The sequence below is a fragment of the Chaetomium strumarium genome, assembly GCF_033439665.1.
Source record: "Chaetomium strumarium strain CBS 333.67 chromosome Unknown B0T15scaffold_5, whole genome shotgun sequence".
NCBI lineage: Eukaryota > Fungi > Ascomycota > Sordariomycetes > Sordariales > Chaetomiaceae > Chaetomium > Chaetomium strumarium.
In genome coordinates, this window is record NW_026944433.1 from 1214803 (window position 1) to 1232855 (window position 18053).

The window sequence follows — 18053 nt, forward strand, 5'->3', positions numbered from 1 at the left end:
CCCATCTACCCAGGACCAAGCAAGCTCAGCCCCTCGAACTGAAAAATGACAGACGCCACCCGCTGGAAAGCCACAGTCTACGTCGGAGGCCTAGCCCCGCAAGTGACCGTCACAACGCTGCAAGAAGCCTTCCTGCCCTTCGGCGACATCGCCGATGTGTCGCTCCCCAAAAATGAGAACCCCAACTCAACTGAACCGCACCGAGGGTTCGCGTACGTCGAGTTTGAGGACGCCGAGGACGCGAAGGAGGCCATCGACAACATGGACCAGGCCGAGCTGTTTGGGCGAGTGATCAAGGTGTCGGCGGCCAAGGCGCCGAAGAGTGCCGGGGTGCAGTTAGGCGGGAAGACTGCTGTCTGGGAGCAGGTAGGCTACTTTTACTCATCCTTGTTTTCTAGCGCATGCTTATATGACGCACCGGTGATACTGACATTGGTGGCTGGGTCATAGGAGGGTTGGCTTGCTGAGCATGCTGTTAGTGAGGAGGACAGGTTGGCAACAGATCAGGCTCAGAACGCACGGCCAGAAGATCCGATGCAGGGTCTCGAGGGGCTGGATGTTCTTGGGCCAAAACAGGAGTGAAGGAGGATTTGAACTCGGTCTATTCGAGGAGCTAGATGCTGCCGTAGGAGACCGAAGCCGAGCTGGAAGCCTGAGCAAGGGATTTGACGACGTGATACCAAGGGAATTGCATAGCCCCGGCGTTGGGACAGATTCTGGGAAAGGGTTGGGTAATCAAGAAATGCATGTTTGTGTTCACACGCCTGGACAAGTATTGACACATTCCGATGAGGACCACACCCTTGCTTCCGTCCGAGCGGTTCGATCTGCCCCTCAATATACAAGGTTCCTGGCCAACCGACGTTTTAAGATTCCCCTTATCGCCCATTCTAATACACGTTTCTGCTTGCTCAGTGATGCTCCTCATCGCCATGGGCAGCGTGGGCAGCATGGGCATCCGCCGCGCGGTTTTGTCTCTTGAGGCGGATGTTCTTATCGACCATCAGATGACGAGTGCTTGAGTAGATCGCAGCGCTGACAGCAAAAGCGACGACCACGCCTATGCTTCCTATAAGTATGATGGAGAACTGCCGGAGAGAGCGTATTGTGACGGCTCACCGAGGGGAATCAGCTCGGGCGGGATTTGCCTGAGGCGTCTCAAGCGCTGGGAGATGGTGTGCCCTATCGACCGACCGTGTCCCTGTCAGCCTTCAAATCCAAATCCGAACCAGAACGCGGTTAACGTCTTCAATGCTTTCGTCGGAGTTCATCCAGTGGCCCCACGTACCAGCCTGCTCCTCCTTCTATAACACGGCAGGTCAGCTCTGACGCAATCTAACAAACTGGCGCAAACAGCTCTCCCTTACCGGCACTGGCCGCATCATGCGAGCCGTGGGACGGAACATTCGCAGAGACCGCGTGGCGTACATGTTGTGCGAATTGAGCGGAGAGGTTCCTCTGAGAGGCAAGGTTGTGGTGGTTGCGCAGCAGCCCGTTCCGGGGTATTTCTGAAGAGCTTCGGGAAGTTGAGGTCACGATTTGGCGAGACAGGGCAGCACTGTGGCTCAGAGCAAGCTCGGCAGGATTTGGCCAGTGAGATCAGCCCACCAGCCAAGGTTCTGCCCGCAAAACAGTGCTGCCTTCAAGCCGCAGCCAATCAAGTGGCCCACCCCGTCTTTGCGCATCACAGGTCGGACGCCCAAACCCGAACCCGTTCCACCTACGTATGGTAGCTTTGACCTCACCACTCCTTCCGCAGCTCCCCTTCCGCTGCCGTCAGGGAATCAATTCACCCATTGAAGCTGCACGCCAGCGTCGTTCGTCCCGTGAGATTCCAATTATTTTGCCCACCATGTCTGACTCCGACGACGAGCGCGTCACCAAGCCCTTCAAGTTCGTCACAGGTACGATCCTAAGCTGCGCCCGCAAATCCCTCGGCAGAGAAAAAAAACATGGCCTGATCTGTCCCGTGGGAACCCGTCACTAACACTTTCGGCAGCTGGTATGCCAACCCGCTTCCTTATTGCAAACGTTCCATCATAGAATCGAATTGGCCGCTTGGAGGTCCAAATCAGGAAGAGAGAGAGAGAGAGGCGGGGGAGACGGGGGTTCGGGAAGAAGTGACGCGGGAGGGATGGGAAACAGCGGCGGAGTCGACGAGTGCACACGATCTGACGACTCAATCTCTACAACTCTAGGTGTCGACGCCCGCTTCCCGAACGTCAACCAAACCAAGCACTGCTGGCAGAACTACGTCGACTATCACAAGTGCATTCTCGCCAAGGGCGAAGACTTTGCGCCGTGCCGCCAGGTTAGCCAGCCCATTCCAGCTGTGTCGTGTGAGAGAGACATGCTGTGGGAATGCTGGATGCTAAATATCGGGGTCCTTACAGTTCTGGCTCGCCTATCGGTCCCTGTGCCCCAGCGGATGGTATGAGCGGTGGGATGCGCAGAGAGGTACGGAGAAATGCTCTTCCGCCTGCATGAGGATAAGATCCTACTGACACGCCTACAGAGGCTGGCAACTTCCCTGTCCGCCTGGACCAGTAAGGGGATGATGTGATGAGACGGAATGTTGGCGGGGACTGCACCAAGCCTGGCTCTTGTTACACTTAACTCACGGCAGTAGGGGAAATGTGCATAGAATTGGGGCGCTCGTTCTTGTACGCTTCATGCAGTGACAGGTAAGGCCGCAAACGGACGAATTGTTGCAGTTGGGATTACGCATGTGGAAGTTGACTGGTATCATCATTTTATGTCAATTTGTATCAGGACCCTTGAACGCCGCACCCACGCTGTACAGTACCAGAAACGCCCATCACCACCAACCAAAGGTCTGCCCGAAAATCATGCAATGAGCCGGACTATTCGCTGCGGTGTTATGCCGCGGTACCTTCACCCTCACTCTCCTCGTCATCCGAGCTCATAAAGTCATCCTCCTCATCAAAACCAAAGAACTTGCGCGCCCCCCCAGTCCCATTACCACTCCCGTTTACTGTCAGCTTCCCCTTCCCTTCCCCCTTGGGTTCCGGCTCCGGCTCCGAAGGCGGAGTAGTCTCCTTTGACCCACCGCTTGCCTCCCCTACATCATCCTCCATCTCCTCGTCTGCCTCATCAGCAGCCGAGCTGCTACTACCCCCGGCCTCATCACTACCCCCAGCCAACCCAACCAGATTATCCCTGTACCCACCTCTCTTAATAGCTTCCAAGACTGCCTCCCGCGTCCTCTCGCCTGTCTCTTCTTTATCCTCCACCCATTTCCCATCCAAACCCACCCTTTTACTGCCGTACTTGATCTCTTCCTGCCGCCGCTCCGTCATTTCCACAATCTGCTGCCACCGCTGCTTCCTCCTCTCCTTCTCCTTCTTCTCCATCTCGGGCTTGATGGCCAGGTACTCGGCCAGCGCCTTGGCCTCGTTGACTGTGCGCAGGCGGCGCCCGTCCAGGTTACGGGACGACCCGTTCTCGTCGGCTGCGTTGGCGCCCTTTTTGCGTTTGGACATGCGGCCGCCCGCGGCGCGCAGTTGCGAGCCGAAACCGCCCTTCCCGCCTGGAAGCGGGGCGGAGAGTCGCAGTGTGAGAAAATCATTTTGGAGACGGGCGAATCCATCATCAACCGAGGAGGCGGTGGTGGTTGGAAGAAAGTCGGAGATCGTGCGAGCCGAGTCGAGTGGGACAGGCCGGTTGGAAAGAGTTGATAGCAGGAGACGGGTGGCGTGAGAGGTGCATGGTTTTGGGAGACGGCTGTCAAGTTCGTCCACGAGGGCAGATATGGGCGTCGTTGGCGGCAGAGCGAGGGATAGCGTCGGCGGAAGGCCCGTGCCGCCGAAGCTTGTGATGAGAACGTTGATTTTGCTGGCAACCATTTTGTTATGTAGGTCCGTATCAACAGGCCAGGTGCTGTCGTGGTCCTTCCCGCGCGTGGCGGGAGCCGCAATGGCGATTCGAGCTGCACTTGTTTGAAGAGTATTGCGAGGTGTCGAGACGAGACAGGAAATTGGTGTCGAACGCGTAGGAGCGCAACGTAAGGCAGCGGAGTCAGCAAGGGGCTGTGTCGAAATGTCACGCTACCGTTTTCGATGATGGTCAGCGAAAGTTGGGACAGACGTGAAGGTTCACGGCCGCTTGGCCCATGCGTTGAAGAAATGGGGAGCCACCAGCCACAGTGGGGCCTCTTCAGCCGCGCCTAGACCCAAACTTATCCTGCCAATGGATTGTGGCGCTGCGCCCCGCTAATCTCGAGCCCTACTACCAGATTGGAATTTCTGGCGCGGGAGCCCACAAATCACCGCGGTCTTGAATTTTGAAGAGCTCGTCTCCCGAACGCCGACACACCTCGCAGACCAAGATCACTAACTGTGTCGACACCGGTCCAGCCGACAAGATGCTTATTCCTAAGGCTGATCGCAAGGCGATCCATGAGGTATGCTGATTCTGTGTGTACCGCTTTCAGAGGAGCATAGACAACGCATTTCCTGGAGAATCTCGACATCAGCGAACAGCAAGGGAACCTGGAGCTAACATTTGTGGCAGTACCTCTTCCGTGAGGGCGTCATGGTCGCTGCGAAGAAGTAGGTTCACCGAATTTCGTCACGAACACCCCCGACTTTCTCCCCGAGCAGAGTTGTTTGGATTTCAGCCCACGATACGCGCATTTCCATATTTCACCGATCCGAACACTCGTCCACGATCAAACCTGCGGATGCTAATTCACAGTCCCACAGCTATGAGTCGACGCACGAGACCGGCATCCGCAACCTCTACGTCATCAAGGCGTGCCAGTCCCTGACCTCGCGCGGCTATGTCAAGACCCAGTTCTCGTGGCAATACTATTACTACACCCTGACCCCCGAGGGTCTCGACTACCTCCGGGAGTGGCTGCACCTCCCCGCCGAGATCGTCCCGGCTACCCATATCAAGCAGCAGCGGTCTCATGCCCCGCCTCGTGGCATGCTTGGCGGCGAGGAGCGTGGCGAGCGGAGGTTTGGCGGCCGTGGCCGTGGCGACCGGGGCGACCGGGAGGGCGGCTACAGGCGCCGGGATGCTGGTGAGGGCAAGGAGGGCGGTGCGCCGAGCGACTTTGCTCCTCAGTTGTAAGTCTCTGCGAGGGGACCTAGGTGTTTTGGAGCGCGGGTGGTTTTGCTAACAGCGGTATCCCAACAGCCGTGGTGGTTTCGGTCGTGGCCGTGGCGGCCGTGGTGATGCCCCTCCCTCGTGAAGCGGAAGGCGGATAATCTCTCTATCTCTTGGGTTGCCAGCAACGGCATAACGGCATGGCACGACATGTACTCTACGTATCAGAGTAAAAGGGTCGACCGGCAACGCACCCACTCGCCTGGACCGTGAGTGGTTTGCGTGTGGAGTTGGTGGTTAGAGATCATTCGGAAAACTTCTGCATTCAGGGTCATCATTTGCGGTCAAATGCGATTTTTGCTCTCACTCGGTTGCTCGTGGTACCACGGCGCGATGGGCCCGTCGCGGGATTGATGAGGTTACGAACAATGTGAGACGGGAGTCTTGTATCGCTCGGCTCAACGCACTCGGGCCGTGATGTAGGAAGTGCGAACCAAATGCTCATTTAGTCAACTCCCTCGCCTCCAAGATCAAGATAATCAGCCCTATGGGGCTTGGGCCATTTGACACGTCATTACAAGGCACAGCTGTCTTAATGGGGAAGCTCAAACCCCGGCGGGATGCGATATCAACTTCATCAGGGCACGGCAACGACAACGGCGCAGATACAGCTTTGAGCCCAAACAGAGAATGGCCCACAACACACGCTCCATCCTCTGTGTAGCGGTGTTCTGTTCAGTGACCTGGCATCTGTCTAAGGGGACGTTCTTCCCACTAGTGTGCTCAATCCATATACATGAGAAGCTCCCAGCCTGTCCCATGTATTCCACATATCGCTACAGCATACAGCTGGTTACTTAACTGCCGTCTGGTTGCTTGATAGCGTCACGGCTCTCTGCATCCCCTGACAGCGAGACACCGATCTAGTATCTAGTAAACCCTCTAAACGGTATGTACGTACAATCAGCCCCAATATTTCGAAATACCTACCTAGTCAAGGCACCTCTATCTCAGCTGCGGGACGACGACGTTCTCAACAAGGTGAAGGCATGCGGCGTGTGCGGGATGAGTACGTACGTTGGGCTGCCGCTGAGCGAGGCACGTTAAGTTTATGAGAGACAACTCTTAACTGACTTATTTAACCTGATGTATGTATGTACCGACACTTCGTGAGACGCCCAACCATTTCGGGAATGCAGCAAGTGAGTGATATGAATCAAACAGTATATCCACTAGGGGTGAGGTAGGCTCATCAAAAAATTTCATACTTTATCCAGGGCCATGAGGCCGTCGACGCCGTGGCCGCAGCTGTCCTAAAAGGGAAGGGGTTCAGCGCGGGTGACGGGCATGATTGTCAACTTCCGATTCTGAAGCAGTAAGACACTGAAACTAGCGTGAAAGATCGACTATCCCAGGCTTACACAAGATCAAGACCGAGGGCATCATCGGCAAGACCTTCAAGCTGGAGCGGCATGGCGAAGAGCGCGAGAGCATTAGGACAAGACGGCCGTCAAGAGAGCGATTGTCTTCAATGACCGACGGCATCTCGAGTCAAATCCTGTTCCAGTGGGTCAGTTTCTGTTCGTCACTACTGTATAGACGAGAGTTAAACGGTTGGGGGTCTCAAGATAGCGAGTGAGAGAATAGGCTCACCAGCGGTGTATTTCCCATTCTAGGTTCTGCTGCACATCATGATGGACGTCATTAAGCAGTCCGGGAAGGGCCTAGGTATGTATAAGGTAGGATTTATTTCAATTCAAGTGCAATACCCAAAAGCTAGTGCCCTAATTCTCCGCGCCTGTCTATATATAGCTGTGTAAATGCGATCGACCACAACCGACGACAAACATGCCTTGCTTTCCAGAAATTACCTTGTATGTACATGACAGCCACCAAGGCACGTGTGGATGGATGCCGTATATGTGATAGGGAGGTCATCATGCCAAAGATACACCTTAGGTACCCAAGTACGCTGAGAGTAATTTCAAGGTTGTAACCCATAGGCCGAAACGGAGGGGGTTTGCTTGCCATGGCCACCTGCTCATTTTTCGATCCAAGAAATGAAGAAGAAAACGAACCAGGTCACAATGACGCCCGATACATGCTCTGAGGAACTGACGTGATATGACACCAATGTATGCCAACCGAATATCTTGACAGGAACTGTCCCGGATAGAGAAGTGACTTTTTGGGCGGCCAGCCAACCGTAACGATCGTGATTAGAAGACGAGGGATGACGTGATGGCCATTTTAGTCACGCATGCCCCATTGCGGCTTGAGTGTCTTGGACATCGCCGCTTGCGTGAAAACCTGGTCACCGGGCAGACGGCTGACACGCCCAGCACCACTGCGGATGGCGTTGGCATGTGCCGCCGATAGGCCGCTACGGTTGCTCCGAATCGAGCCTGTCTCACTGCGGGAGTCAGAGTCGACGAATTTCCGGGGCGGGGCGAAATCGAGGGCTGTAAAGGTGCCAGATTTGCGGAGGAGATGACTGTACGGAGGTGTTAGCAAGGTTCTCGGTCTCTGATCGCGGGCTGAGGCATCAACTTACGGGCTGGGGAGCGCTGGAAGTTCCTCGAAGGCGTTCACCAAGGGCGAATGCGCAGCAACGGGCATCTTGTAAGGACGGCGTTCTCCCGCAGGACTCTGAGAACGGCCGCGGGCGCGCTCCGCGAAGGTTTCAGGCGGCGCAAAATCTAGCGCGTTCAGAATGGCGAAACTGTCATCCTTGAGCTTGGAGGGAGTGGGCAGCGTTGTGAGGTCCGCAGGAGGAGGGATTGGTTTCTTGGGACCGCCCATACGGCTGCCGGCACGGCTACCAGACATTGCGGAACCCGCACGAGGACGACCATAGGGACCCGATGCTGAGGATCCAGGACGCGAATGAGGGCCTAGCTGATTGGAAACAGATGAACCCGGTCGCGGGGGACCGCGAATGTTAGGGGGGCCCCGCATGCCCGTTTGAGATCCATGGAATACGCGGGGCGGACCTCTTGGGCCTGGGAATCTCTGGCCTGACGGTGGCGGCGTCATAGCCCGGCGAGATACGGGCTGGGCATAAGGCATGACAAACGAGTTGGTGGCAGGATCGAAATACGGAGTATCCAAAGCAAAGTTCGCATCGTAGTCCTCATAGTAGCTTGTGTTGCTCTGGTGATGCTGATGATGGGACTGTTGATGTTGCTGTTGCTGCTGTGGCATCGGCGGCATCGGCGGAACAGGAGGCCGATCTTCCGGCTTCGAGTCTTCGAAGTACTCCTTGTAGAAGGATCGAATGCGGTTGGCCCTGTACTCCGGGTCCTCTGAGTCCATGATCTCATCCGGCGGCAGCGGGCGGAAGCCGACCGAAAGCCGACGGTTGTCCTGTTGTGGAACGCCCAAGCCGCTCCGGCGGGCTGCATTCTGCTGCTCAAACAACTGAGAGGTCCTCTGCATGTTCCGGCCTCTGGGCTCGTCAACGCCGAGCTGTCCCTTGTTGTTCGGAGGCGAGGGGGACCGACGGCGCTCGTCGGGAAGTTCCGGCATCTCGACATAATCATAGTCATAGTAATGAACGGGCTCCTCAATGATAGGGGCAGTCGAAGACGCAGGCTGGTTCTTGAATGGTCCCGGGCTCGTAGCTCGACTGTTGGCGGACGAAGTAGAAGTTCGTACCGATGCTCGCGCGGGCTCGGCTTGCGTGGACAGACCAAGGCCTACGGAACTCGGTTCGGTGGGGGTCTCCAGTTCTTGGGCCTCGGGCTTTTCGAACGGGTTGCCAACATTTCCATATTCGACCGCAACACCGGAATCGGCGGGACTCGCTTGCGAAGGCGAGGGCGTTGACTTCGCGACCGTCTTCTGGGCGACGGCCGGTGGCTCCTGAATTGCCACACCGATGGCATCCTCATGCGATGGCTGAGAAGTCGAAACTGCAGTCCCGATGGGCGACAGAGGTCCTTTCAAAGCCGGGCTCGCAGGCATACCAGCGTCCTCTAGCTGCGGCTGCTCAGGTCTCATGTGAGTAGGCTCAGGCGGCACAAGCGGCGACTTCGGACCGGAATTTTGACGTGATGGAGTACCATGCGGGCCAGGGGACCGCAGAGGCGGTGGGACATCCGCACGGCTGTTTGACCTGGTGAAGACGGAGGCGGCATCGTTTCCTCTTGGTAACGACCGGACTGACCCAGTATCACTGGCGGCGTACTGCATGACTGGTCGGTAGGGGTCTTCGGATTGCTTAAGCGTTTTCGCCAGGGAATTCAGGGATTCGCGAGAATTGTGGGCTTCCGGAGGCAAAAGGTACGGGCTCGTCAAATTCATGTCCATCGACATCTGTTGCCGAGCGTATCGCGAGCTCCCATCCTTCTCCCGGCTGATTAGACTCTTGCGTGATTCCTTGGCAGCACCGCCCTGTTCTAGACCGAAATCCAGCGACTTGTGGGGGTCATTCAGGTCTTCCATCCGCTGTTTCTTGACGTTTCTTCGGTGGAGCCAGAGCAGAATACCGACCGCGACGACAATCGGGACGCTGTGGACCATGTGAGCTCTTCTGACCACTTACTAACGGCACAGCCAGATGGACTACTTACCACACTCCAAGAACAATGGGTAGGGTCATTGAGTTTCCTACGGGCTTCTCGCATAACTGCGGATCAGTGCACGCGGTGGTCTTCTCAGCTCGTGCAGCTAAGACGCGAGAGGGCACCTTGAATCCCAGCGTCGATGTTGTCGTGCTCCTTTTGGCGCGCATCCCGACGGGCGGGACCCTAGGCCCCATGGCGTAGGTCGCCCCAACAAGACCATCCTCCATCATTGATACCCTTATTCCTCCACAGCGCGTGTCCTTTCTTCGACAGCAGCCTGAAGGGCGACAGCGGGAGGCGGGAAAGCTGCGGTGGCAGTGTTCGAAGGAACCGTAAGAAATGTCAACTCAAGGGTGCGCAAGAGGAAGCTGTCATAACAGTCGTGGCCACAGGAGATGGCGCGTATGAAGATCCTGATTCTAAAGACCAACGGGCGAAAGCAGTGCTGGAAACGAGTGCGGCGTCCAAGAACCGGTGGACTGGTCAAGCCCCCTAAGAACAGCCTAATGGATCAATCGAGCTTGGAAATCACGCAACGCGTTGTCGTGGACTTTGAGATCCGACCACCACCCAATGCTAATAATGAACGTCGTGACGAGTGCTGTCGTCGTCAAAGGAGTGGACGCCTGCTGGCAGGCAAGACGGGCGGTTGAAGGAGTGAGTGTATCACACGTCTAGAGACGATGTGAAGTTGGAAGCCGTCTAGCCTCGAGGAGTCGCGCAATTGGTGATCCGGGGGCTGCAAAAGAGCGGAAGAGGGAAAAGAACGTGGTGGTGATTAGAGATTAGCATTTACGGAGAATGGGCGGGAGCAAGGAGAGAACTTCCGCCGGCTAGCCCAGACCTTGAAGCAAGCAACCCCCTAGCATCTTCCGTTGCTACCAAATCTCCGCTGGAGGGAGAAGGGATTGCCAGGCACCGGGGCCAGGGGAGGCTCTGCTTCCACCGCTTCCGCTGTCGCGCTCATGTTGACTTCTTGGCCCGGCGGTGGACGAATAGAAATTGCTAATTTCGTTGCAATCAAAAGGGGTAGCGGCGCGACCCCGTCGAGTGGATCCCCGCAATGATCTGGCCCCTGCCGAAGCGCCTGTCATCCAATCATGGCGAGGCGGTCCAGTTTTTCTTGCATGCGGGCTTGCACCGTTGCAGCGGCTGATCCACTCATTGACCGCAAGCCCTGCAGGAACGGTCAGGGTCAGATGCAGGAACGGACCACAAGTCCAGATTGACGCTAATTTCGCCTGCTGGAGAAACTTCAGGTGCATGACACTTCACCTTCAGGTACCGGGGCTTACAAAATCAGGGGGAAGAGTACTTTGCCGAGATGAACCAGGTCTCACTGATCCCAGGGGCAAATCGTCGCAAATCATGACGGTTTGAGCGGGAGTGGCCGACAGGCCATCGAGTGAAAAGGCTCGAAATGTTCATCCAATGCCCTCAGAGGCTTGTTTCCTGTCGTCTGAACGTTTGAAACAGCAATATTGAAAGCGGTCTGGCTGGTTCGAACCGAAACAGAACAAAAATCGTGCGCAAGACACAACCTAACTTGCTTCCTTCGGTAGAAACATCTCGCACAGAATAGATCAGTTTGTCGGCCGGCTATAGTACTTATAGGCAGAGCTTCGTTTTCAGGCGGCAAGCAGCCCAAGCCAGAAGTGGAATGCCTTCCTACACTATAACGTTCGACGAAGAATTCTCCGTGTTGCGGATAACTGCAGCAGTTGTGCTACGTTGCTTCGTGGCTGATCAAGCAGCCCAAGCATCTGGATTTGCGGAACTTTTTGTCTCAGCTCTCAGGCCGGTTGATGACTTTGCACCGCGCACCTCGGCCGGCGCTTCGGCCAAAGTTCCGGTGACGGACGCTGTAACCAAAATGGCTGCCTCGGAAGGTCTTCACGCCCCAGCTTGTTTTGCAGCACGTAGGTCTTCTCAGGGACAGGCTCAGTGCCTCAGATAGCCCTCACCGAGTCACCAGCCCGCGCCCTGGAAATACTGGGATCCGCCCGAGGTTTCACCACCCTGCCTGAGTCGATACACTAGTCCCTTTCCACCATCAACCGGCCTTGTAGAAGTCTGAAGCGTATTCTAGTAACCTAGTTTGCAGATGTCAGCATACGGTGACCGTTCCTCCTCGGAAAGTTCTGAAAGGGAATGCAATGCTGTCTTTGGGCACCGTCATTCTCACGAAGGAACCGCAAGGGGGGAAGCAAACACGCTGTGTTCAAGTACATACCAGTCCTTGTTAATCCGCGTGATGTCACGTATGAATGTCTTGTTTCCCGTCTCCATCACCTCGTGGAAGATGACCCAATCCGCCTTGCGATTGAACATGATGGAGCTCGGATGGGCGTGGAGCACCGTTGTCCCCGACACGTTCCGATATGTCCCGTCAGGCTGCATTCTCGCGGCATGAGCGAAGTACCCTGCTGTCAGACATCGTTGGATCTGCTCCGCCTTCCTCGCTGTCGAGGTTGAATGGGCCGCGAGGGATTCGTCGACGTGGAGACCAAACCTTTCAAGGTACCGCTTCAATTGGGCCCTGATGCTGACAGCACGCGTCATTGTCTTAAAGTTGAGCAGATTTTCGTGACAGAACCGGGACTCTTTGCGGCCCTTGGTCACGAATGTTTGGTAGACATTGAGCAGCGTCAGATGATCCCCTTCTTCGGCGGCGAATTTCCTCTTCGCGCTCTCTGTCTTCTTCTTCTCCCCTTCATGCTGGATCCAGATATTCCCACCGACGCTGGTCATAGCCGCAATTGTGAGGATCTCGCTCAGGCAGCCAAAGGACAGTGCCGAGAGGAGAGTCTTGGCCATCATGGGTTCTACTGCAAGTTCTGCCATTCTGAGACCCAGCGGCTTCGTCAACTTGGCGTAGTCGTCCAGGGCTCCCAGGGAGTAGAGCAGCTCCAGCGCCCTAGTCATCAGCTCTGCTGGGGGCGGCGTGAGGAAGTCAAACTTTAGGACATTGTCGATGCCCAAGGCCTTGAGTTGAAGGATAAAAGGTGCCAGATTTGACCGCTGGATTTCGGGAACATTAGAGTCGGGCAGGGATTGGTAGGCCTCCTCCGTGTAAAGCCTGAAGCACTTGCCGGGCCTTGTCCGGCCTGCGCGCCCTGCACGTTGTGCCGCGGACGCTTTGGAGATTGGTGTCGCTGTTAGGCTCTCGATCCCCGTCTTTGGGTTGTACGCCCGTAGTTTGACAAACCCAGAGTCCACAACATAGACGATGCCGTCTATGGTTACCGACGCTTCGGAGATGTTGGTGGAAAATACGACTTTCCTGTAGTTCTCGGGCGCTTCCTCGAAAACATACATTTGCTGGTCGGCAGGGAGGCCGGCATATAGAGGGAGGGGAAGAATGGAGTCGGACCCTGGCGGAAGTTGAGCCTGGCGTTCTGAAACAGCTTGGACCGCTTGTTCGATCTCTTCTCTTCCGGTCAAGAAGACCAAGACATCGCCCTTGGGCTCATCAGTGTGAATATCGAAGATTGTCGAGATAGCCTTCTCGAGATAGTCTTCTGTCGGTATCTCCAGGTAAAGGATATCTATCGGATGGGTCCTGCCCTCGAGGCTAATGATAGTGGCGATATCCTCATCCTGCTTGCTTTCCAGAGCAGTCTCTTCCTTGGGCTGTGAGAAAAAGTCGCGGAAGTCCTCGGCCTGGAGCGTTGCGCTACTGATGATGATTCTGAGATCTGGTCTCTTCCTCCTAATCTTCTTCAATAGTCCAAGCAGAATGTCGGAGCTTATAGACCTCTCGTGCGCCTCGTCGACCATGATCACGGAGTAACGAGAAAGCAGTGGGTCCACGAGAGCCTCCCGTATGAGAAGTCCGTCTGTGAGGAATTTGATGCGGGTGCTTTCAGAGGTAACATCTTCGAAGCGGATTGAATAGCCGACCTCCTTGCCAACCTCGCAGCCAAACTCTTCGGCTACCCTGATAGCTACCGTTGTGGCAGCAACGCGGCGAGGCTGATGACAGAACGAATGATGTTAGCCCTCTCCCATCCGAACACTAAATTAGGTGCCGTACGAGCACGCACCTGGGTGACAGCGATAACCTTGCCATCAGCACACCAGCCAGCACGCTCAAGAAACTGGGGGATTTGCGTACTCTTGCCAGACCCTGTTTGGCCCACAACAATGGTGACAGGATAAGTCTCAACGAGATACAACAAAGATTCACGGTGTTTGGCTATGGGTAACAAGGCAGCTGGTTTATGAAGCGCGGGGATGAAAGCCGCTCCAAGGTCGAAGTCTGCCATTGTCATCCAGTGAGCAGTGTCCAGTCCAAGTCCAAGCGGGTTGAGAACTTGAGAGAGCTATAGCCTATAAGCTGCTTTGCAAAAAGTAACTGTGGCCGTAGGACTGGCGGCCTGAGTTACGCCAATAAATCACAGCTTGAACGGCAACCTTCAGGAGGAAACCGAACGCAGGCTTATAACTTGGCCAAACCCGACTCGGCGCTACCATTGGCACTATTTGGCAGGCAATGCAGTTTGTCGTCTGACTCTGGGCAAGTTGTGAGCTGGAAAAGTGACTTCGACCTTGGGTGTCCGACAGCCGCAACCAGCTGGCAACCTCATGGGAGGCCCCACTTGTTGCATGCATGCAAGATCGAATGAAGGCATGAGCGCCTGATGACTCTCACTTTCCTCAACTGGTCCTGGACTCAAGAAGACAGGCGGGAATTGGGTAAGATTCCAGCTGACGGCGCGCATTTCAGGCTGCGCAGTGCACAACCACAGCTGAGCTGAGTGCAACCTACTTCTTCTTGAAGTTCACGATCAGAGAACACCCTACTTCACTCCCACAGCGCGATTCGGGGCTTGCCGCCTGCCTGCGCGTCCACAACAGCGGGAAACTGGGTGCAGCGTTGGGTTTGACCTGACCTTTCCCTATCAGCAGGAGGACCGACTACCTAGCGTTTCTTTTTTCTTTTTCCTACGGATTTGATCTCGTTGACTCTTTCCTATTACTGCGCCAATTTTCGTTGTTTCACGGCTTGATACCATCTGGAGCATCGGCTTTGATTGCTGTTCAGACGTCAAGCATCGTCGGGTCTGCAGTGGTTTGGTATCGCCGTAGTGCCCAGAACCATAGCTACCCCGGTGTCTGACTCCGATGCTGATGGATTGGGCCTTCTCGCGTGTATATCCCGCCATGACCGACTGATGACTGCTATCCAGGATGGGAAGAGACAGGAGAACTGCGCCTGGGGTGGGCGCCGGCGACCATGCCAAGGAACGGCACAAGAGAGACCGTCGGGGCAACCTGATAGATTGGTCGGCGCCCCTACCCCCAGGCTTAGTTGCGCGGCCCGAGAAGCCGAAGATCAGTTCCAAGCATAAGTCATGGTTTGAATTCATTGAGAACAAGGACAAGAAGAAGAAACTCGAGTTCGAGGTAACAGGATTTGCGCCAGTTCACAGACCACCCTCGGCGACCCAAGCACTGACTTCAAGCAGTTCACCGAGAAACGAGAGCCGCCGCCGGGCTTTGAGTTTGTTCCCATTGGGAACCCAGCTCTGACAACGGCATGCAAGGAGCTCTCGAGAGAGCAGGGCGCTATGATATTCATTGTCACGGTTTGTGAACACTGCTTGTTGTCGGTGTGGACGCCTTTGACCCTGACACTCCTTGCCAGGCATCATCCCAGGGAGTTTCCAAGAGACTCAGCCTCCATCTCAACCGGGTCGGTCATCATATTCGGCAGACCATCGTGGAGCAAGCACGCGCGTCCCTTGGGGATAGTCAGCTAGGCGCTACGGGCACGGCACCTGGCGAGCCTGAGCCAATTCCGGAGAAGCAAGAGGATATCAACAGACAGGCTGACGCAGCTATAAGGGATTTGTTTCCTCGCATACCAAACACTGATCGTCAAGCGATCATTGAGCATGCTTTCAACAAGGTAGGTAAAATGCCCCGCTCAATCCCGCAGACTGGCCGATTCGGGGAATCCGAAGAACACAATCTCACCCTGAGACTACAGTCGAGGCTTCAACACGGCAAGGGAGACCCGCCTGTAGGGCTTGCTCCTGATGTCACCCTTTCGCGCCGTGTACAGTTGGCTGTGCTTGCCCATATCCGGCACAACCATACCAGATATGACCAGCTGCTTAGGGAAACATCCTATGTCAATGCGAGGAAAGCTGTTGAGTCCCTCTGTCTCGATATCCTGGTCAAGTGGCGAGGGGACGAGGAGACGGGGCGCGACCAGCTTGATGAGATCCTCTGCGAAGTGGTTGTCATTTCGGACTCTGAGAGTGACGAGTCTGACAACGAAGAGGAAGATGGCGCATCCACAACCTCCTCAGCGGACGAGAGCTCAGTAGATGGCGAGGAGCAAGAACATGCCTTGCCAAGCAGAACAACGGTGCCTTCCGTTAACGTATTCCCCAACCCCTCGACTACTAACGGCTCCCGTGCTGAAGGGTTTCCACGAGCGGGCCATGTGCCACAGAAGGTCGCCAAGCCCTCCCGCAAAGACCGGAGAGCAGCAAAGTGGGCGCAACGGGGATTCCACCGTTATCAGGCCGCTCGCGATCAGGCCTGGCATCAAGCTGTGGAGCGTCAGCGGCTGAAGGATCACGCGTCAACTCAATCAACTGGCGTCGTAGCCGTGGAGAAGTCCCCGACTCATAGGCCACAGCCATGGCGGGTTGGCGAGCCTGCCCTCCCTGACCGGGGGATAGCGTCCGCCCGCAGCCCGGTCGAGTCGTCTCACAATGGACAACAGGTTCACAGTGCTTCCTACCGTTCTGAAGACGCGAATTCCAGGCTGCAGCGCTTCGCCTATCGGCCTACCTACCCCCAACCGCAGGAGGGGCCCGCTCAACAGGACGTACCGGACAGTCGGCTCAGGCCTATAGTTGGGTCACGGACTTTGCGGTATGGAACCCCAGAGACCGAACTGGTAAGCTATCATGGCCAGGATTTCAAGGATTATCCTGTCCCTTCAATCGAGCCTACTTCTCCGCAGTCGTCTAATGTTCGGCCACCGTTATCCTTCCCCTATCGGCACCGCGAGACTGGGCGCCCCATTGGTCTCGAGAATCCGGTACGGGTAGTGAGCCAGCACCATGGCCCTGCAGGGCCACAAAGCACGGCGGCCTGGGCGCCTCGTCCAGCCTACGCCGATAGCGGGTTTATCAGGCTTCCTCCTCGTTTTGAGGCAAACCAGCCGTCTATCGTACCTGACCAGCACCTGGAACCTTTTATTGTGCTAAACTCGCAGTCCGTCAGTACAGCTCGGGGTACTGCTGCCACAGCTACTTCCGGTGGGTTAGGTGTACAGCCTCCGTCGTTACGGGGGGGTGACGCAGCACCCCGTGGTGAGCCGGCCATTGGGTGGGCGACCCGGCCAATCTGGATCGGACACGACGGGGTTATTCTTAGGTCGGAAGAATCCCGCCCGATAGTCATCCCCGATTACCCCTCGCCGCCTCGACAAGCGCGGACACGTCCTGTCTATGTGTCATCGGAGCACCCGCGCGCCTCTCCGACGGGTTGGACCAGAGATGCCCGGCACCCAGATCCCTCTTGGGCGGATGAGCGCGACAGGCGACATGCCGATTCGAGGAATGGCCGACAGGTGGAAACCCTGCAGGACGACGTTGGCGAGTTTGTGCGAGTCAAGAATAAGTTTCCGAGGCAGCACGAGCCGCGCCCAATTGCTGCGGACGATGGGAGATACGATTTGCAGACCGTTGCGTCACAACAAGGCTTGATGTCACAGCAAGTGGCTGACGGTCTTGCACGATACGACCTTCAAAGTTTCCCCGCACGGGGCCAGCCGGTTGAACGGGTCGTGGCAAGGATTGAACAAGCTGTATTTCCACACGACAATGCGCCTGTCTATGGACGACAACCGGAGGGGTACCTGCGACAGGAACGGATGGATGATGATCAGGGCCGACGCCCAGGGTATGTAGCTTAGCCTTGCTAATGACATGGGCTTCTGCTTACCATATGCACAGCCTCGAGCCTCGTACCTATCCGACTCCTGGGCCTTACTACAGAGGGGACGGCATCGTGTACCGGCCTCTTTCAGCCGCTATACCGCAGAATGGGCTTCCATACGAGTCACACACTAGTCGGCCTGCCCCCGGAAGGGACGACGTGATCGTGATTGACTGAGTAACCAGGCTGCGTTCTTACCGATGGGTCTAGCTCAGGCGTTAGCATTGATCCTATACTTTCTGTTGGACATTTCGTGTATATCTTCATTGTACAAAACCCGAGACTCATCTAATGTACCCGGCCGACGGCGAAGCGTTCGGGATGGGAAGGTGCGATGACTTGGCGCGTGGTTTGGCATACGGCATCGCTGCATTGCTGCATTCCAACAGGGAGCTCGGAGTGGGCGCGGGGTTGCTTCAACATTCGTTGGCATTAGCACGGCGTTAT

The 18053-nt window shown here is 56.0% G+C and overlaps 8 protein-coding genes across 8 annotated transcripts; 4 read left to right on the forward strand and 4 right to left on the reverse strand.

Annotated features, from left to right (window-relative positions):
- Positions 1-45: 45 nt before the first annotated feature.
- Positions 46-582, forward strand: B0T15DRAFT_494722 (uncharacterized protein; the record flags this gene model as incomplete). Its single annotated transcript, XM_062867031.1, has 2 exons — positions 46-366; positions 451-582. The coding sequence occupies 2 exons, from the start codon at positions 46-48 to the stop codon at positions 580-582; spliced, it is 453 nt and encodes a 150-aa protein (XP_062720027.1).
- A 329-nt stretch (positions 583-911) lies between these two features.
- On the reverse strand, positions 912-1430 carry B0T15DRAFT_494723 (uncharacterized protein; the record flags this gene model as incomplete). The annotated part of the gene is made up of 4 exons (XM_062867032.1): positions 912-1060; positions 1120-1182; positions 1289-1304; positions 1368-1430. 4 exons carry the CDS (start codon positions 1428-1430, stop codon positions 912-914), a joined length of 291 nt encoding a protein of 96 aa, XP_062720028.1.
- A 422-nt stretch (positions 1431-1852) lies between these two features.
- On the forward strand, positions 1853-2550 carry B0T15DRAFT_494724 (cytochrome c oxidase, subunit VIb; the record flags this gene model as incomplete). The annotated part of the gene is made up of 4 exons (XM_062867033.1): positions 1853-1904; positions 2199-2311; positions 2394-2457; positions 2516-2550. The coding sequence occupies 4 exons, from the start codon at positions 1853-1855 to the stop codon at positions 2548-2550; spliced, it is 264 nt and encodes an 87-aa protein (XP_062720029.1).
- On the reverse strand, positions 2512-4601 carry B0T15DRAFT_233962 (telomere stability and silencing-domain-containing protein). The gene is made up of 2 exons (XM_062862988.1): positions 4358-4601; positions 2512-4067 (listed from the first exon to the last, which is right to left on the reverse strand). The coding sequence occupies exons 1-2, from the start codon at positions 4490-4492 to the stop codon at positions 2880-2882; spliced, it is 1323 nt and encodes a 440-aa protein (XP_062720030.1). The 5' UTR covers positions 4493-4601; the 3' UTR covers positions 2512-2879.
- Positions 4602-4740: 139 nt separating this feature from the next.
- On the forward strand, positions 4741-5097 carry B0T15DRAFT_399888 (Plectin/S10 domain-containing protein; the record flags this gene model as incomplete). Its single annotated transcript, XM_062865031.1, has 1 exon — positions 4741-5097. A coding segment is annotated over one exon (357 nt), but the record flags the coding sequence as incomplete, so codon positions are not given.
- A 2116-nt stretch (positions 5098-7213) lies between these two features.
- Positions 7214-10187, reverse strand: B0T15DRAFT_233958 (uncharacterized protein). Its single transcript, XM_062862987.1, has 3 exons — positions 9648-10187; positions 7628-9586; positions 7214-7567 (listed from the first exon to the last, which is right to left on the reverse strand). The coding sequence occupies exons 1-3, from the start codon at positions 9869-9871 to the stop codon at positions 7324-7326; spliced, it is 2427 nt and encodes an 808-aa protein (XP_062720032.1). The 5' UTR covers positions 9872-10187; the 3' UTR covers positions 7214-7323.
- A 1459-nt stretch (positions 10188-11646) lies between these two features.
- Positions 11647-14133, reverse strand: B0T15DRAFT_234059 (P-loop containing nucleoside triphosphate hydrolase protein). Its single transcript, XM_062862989.1, has 3 exons — positions 13688-14133; positions 11875-13616; positions 11647-11734 (listed from the first exon to the last, which is right to left on the reverse strand). The coding sequence occupies exons 1-3, from the start codon at positions 13913-13915 to the stop codon at positions 11695-11697; spliced, it is 2010 nt and encodes a 669-aa protein (XP_062720033.1). The 5' UTR covers positions 13916-14133; the 3' UTR covers positions 11647-11694.
- A 485-nt stretch (positions 14134-14618) lies between these two features.
- B0T15DRAFT_234100 (uncharacterized protein) lies at positions 14619-17951 on the forward strand. Its single transcript, XM_062862990.1, has 5 exons — positions 14619-15050; positions 15113-15232; positions 15292-15555; positions 15637-17570; positions 17624-17951. The coding sequence occupies exons 1-5, from the start codon at positions 14835-14837 to the stop codon at positions 17781-17783; spliced, it is 2694 nt and encodes an 897-aa protein (XP_062720034.1). The 5' UTR covers positions 14619-14834; the 3' UTR covers positions 17784-17951.
- The last annotated feature ends 102 nt before the right edge of the window (positions 17952-18053 follow it).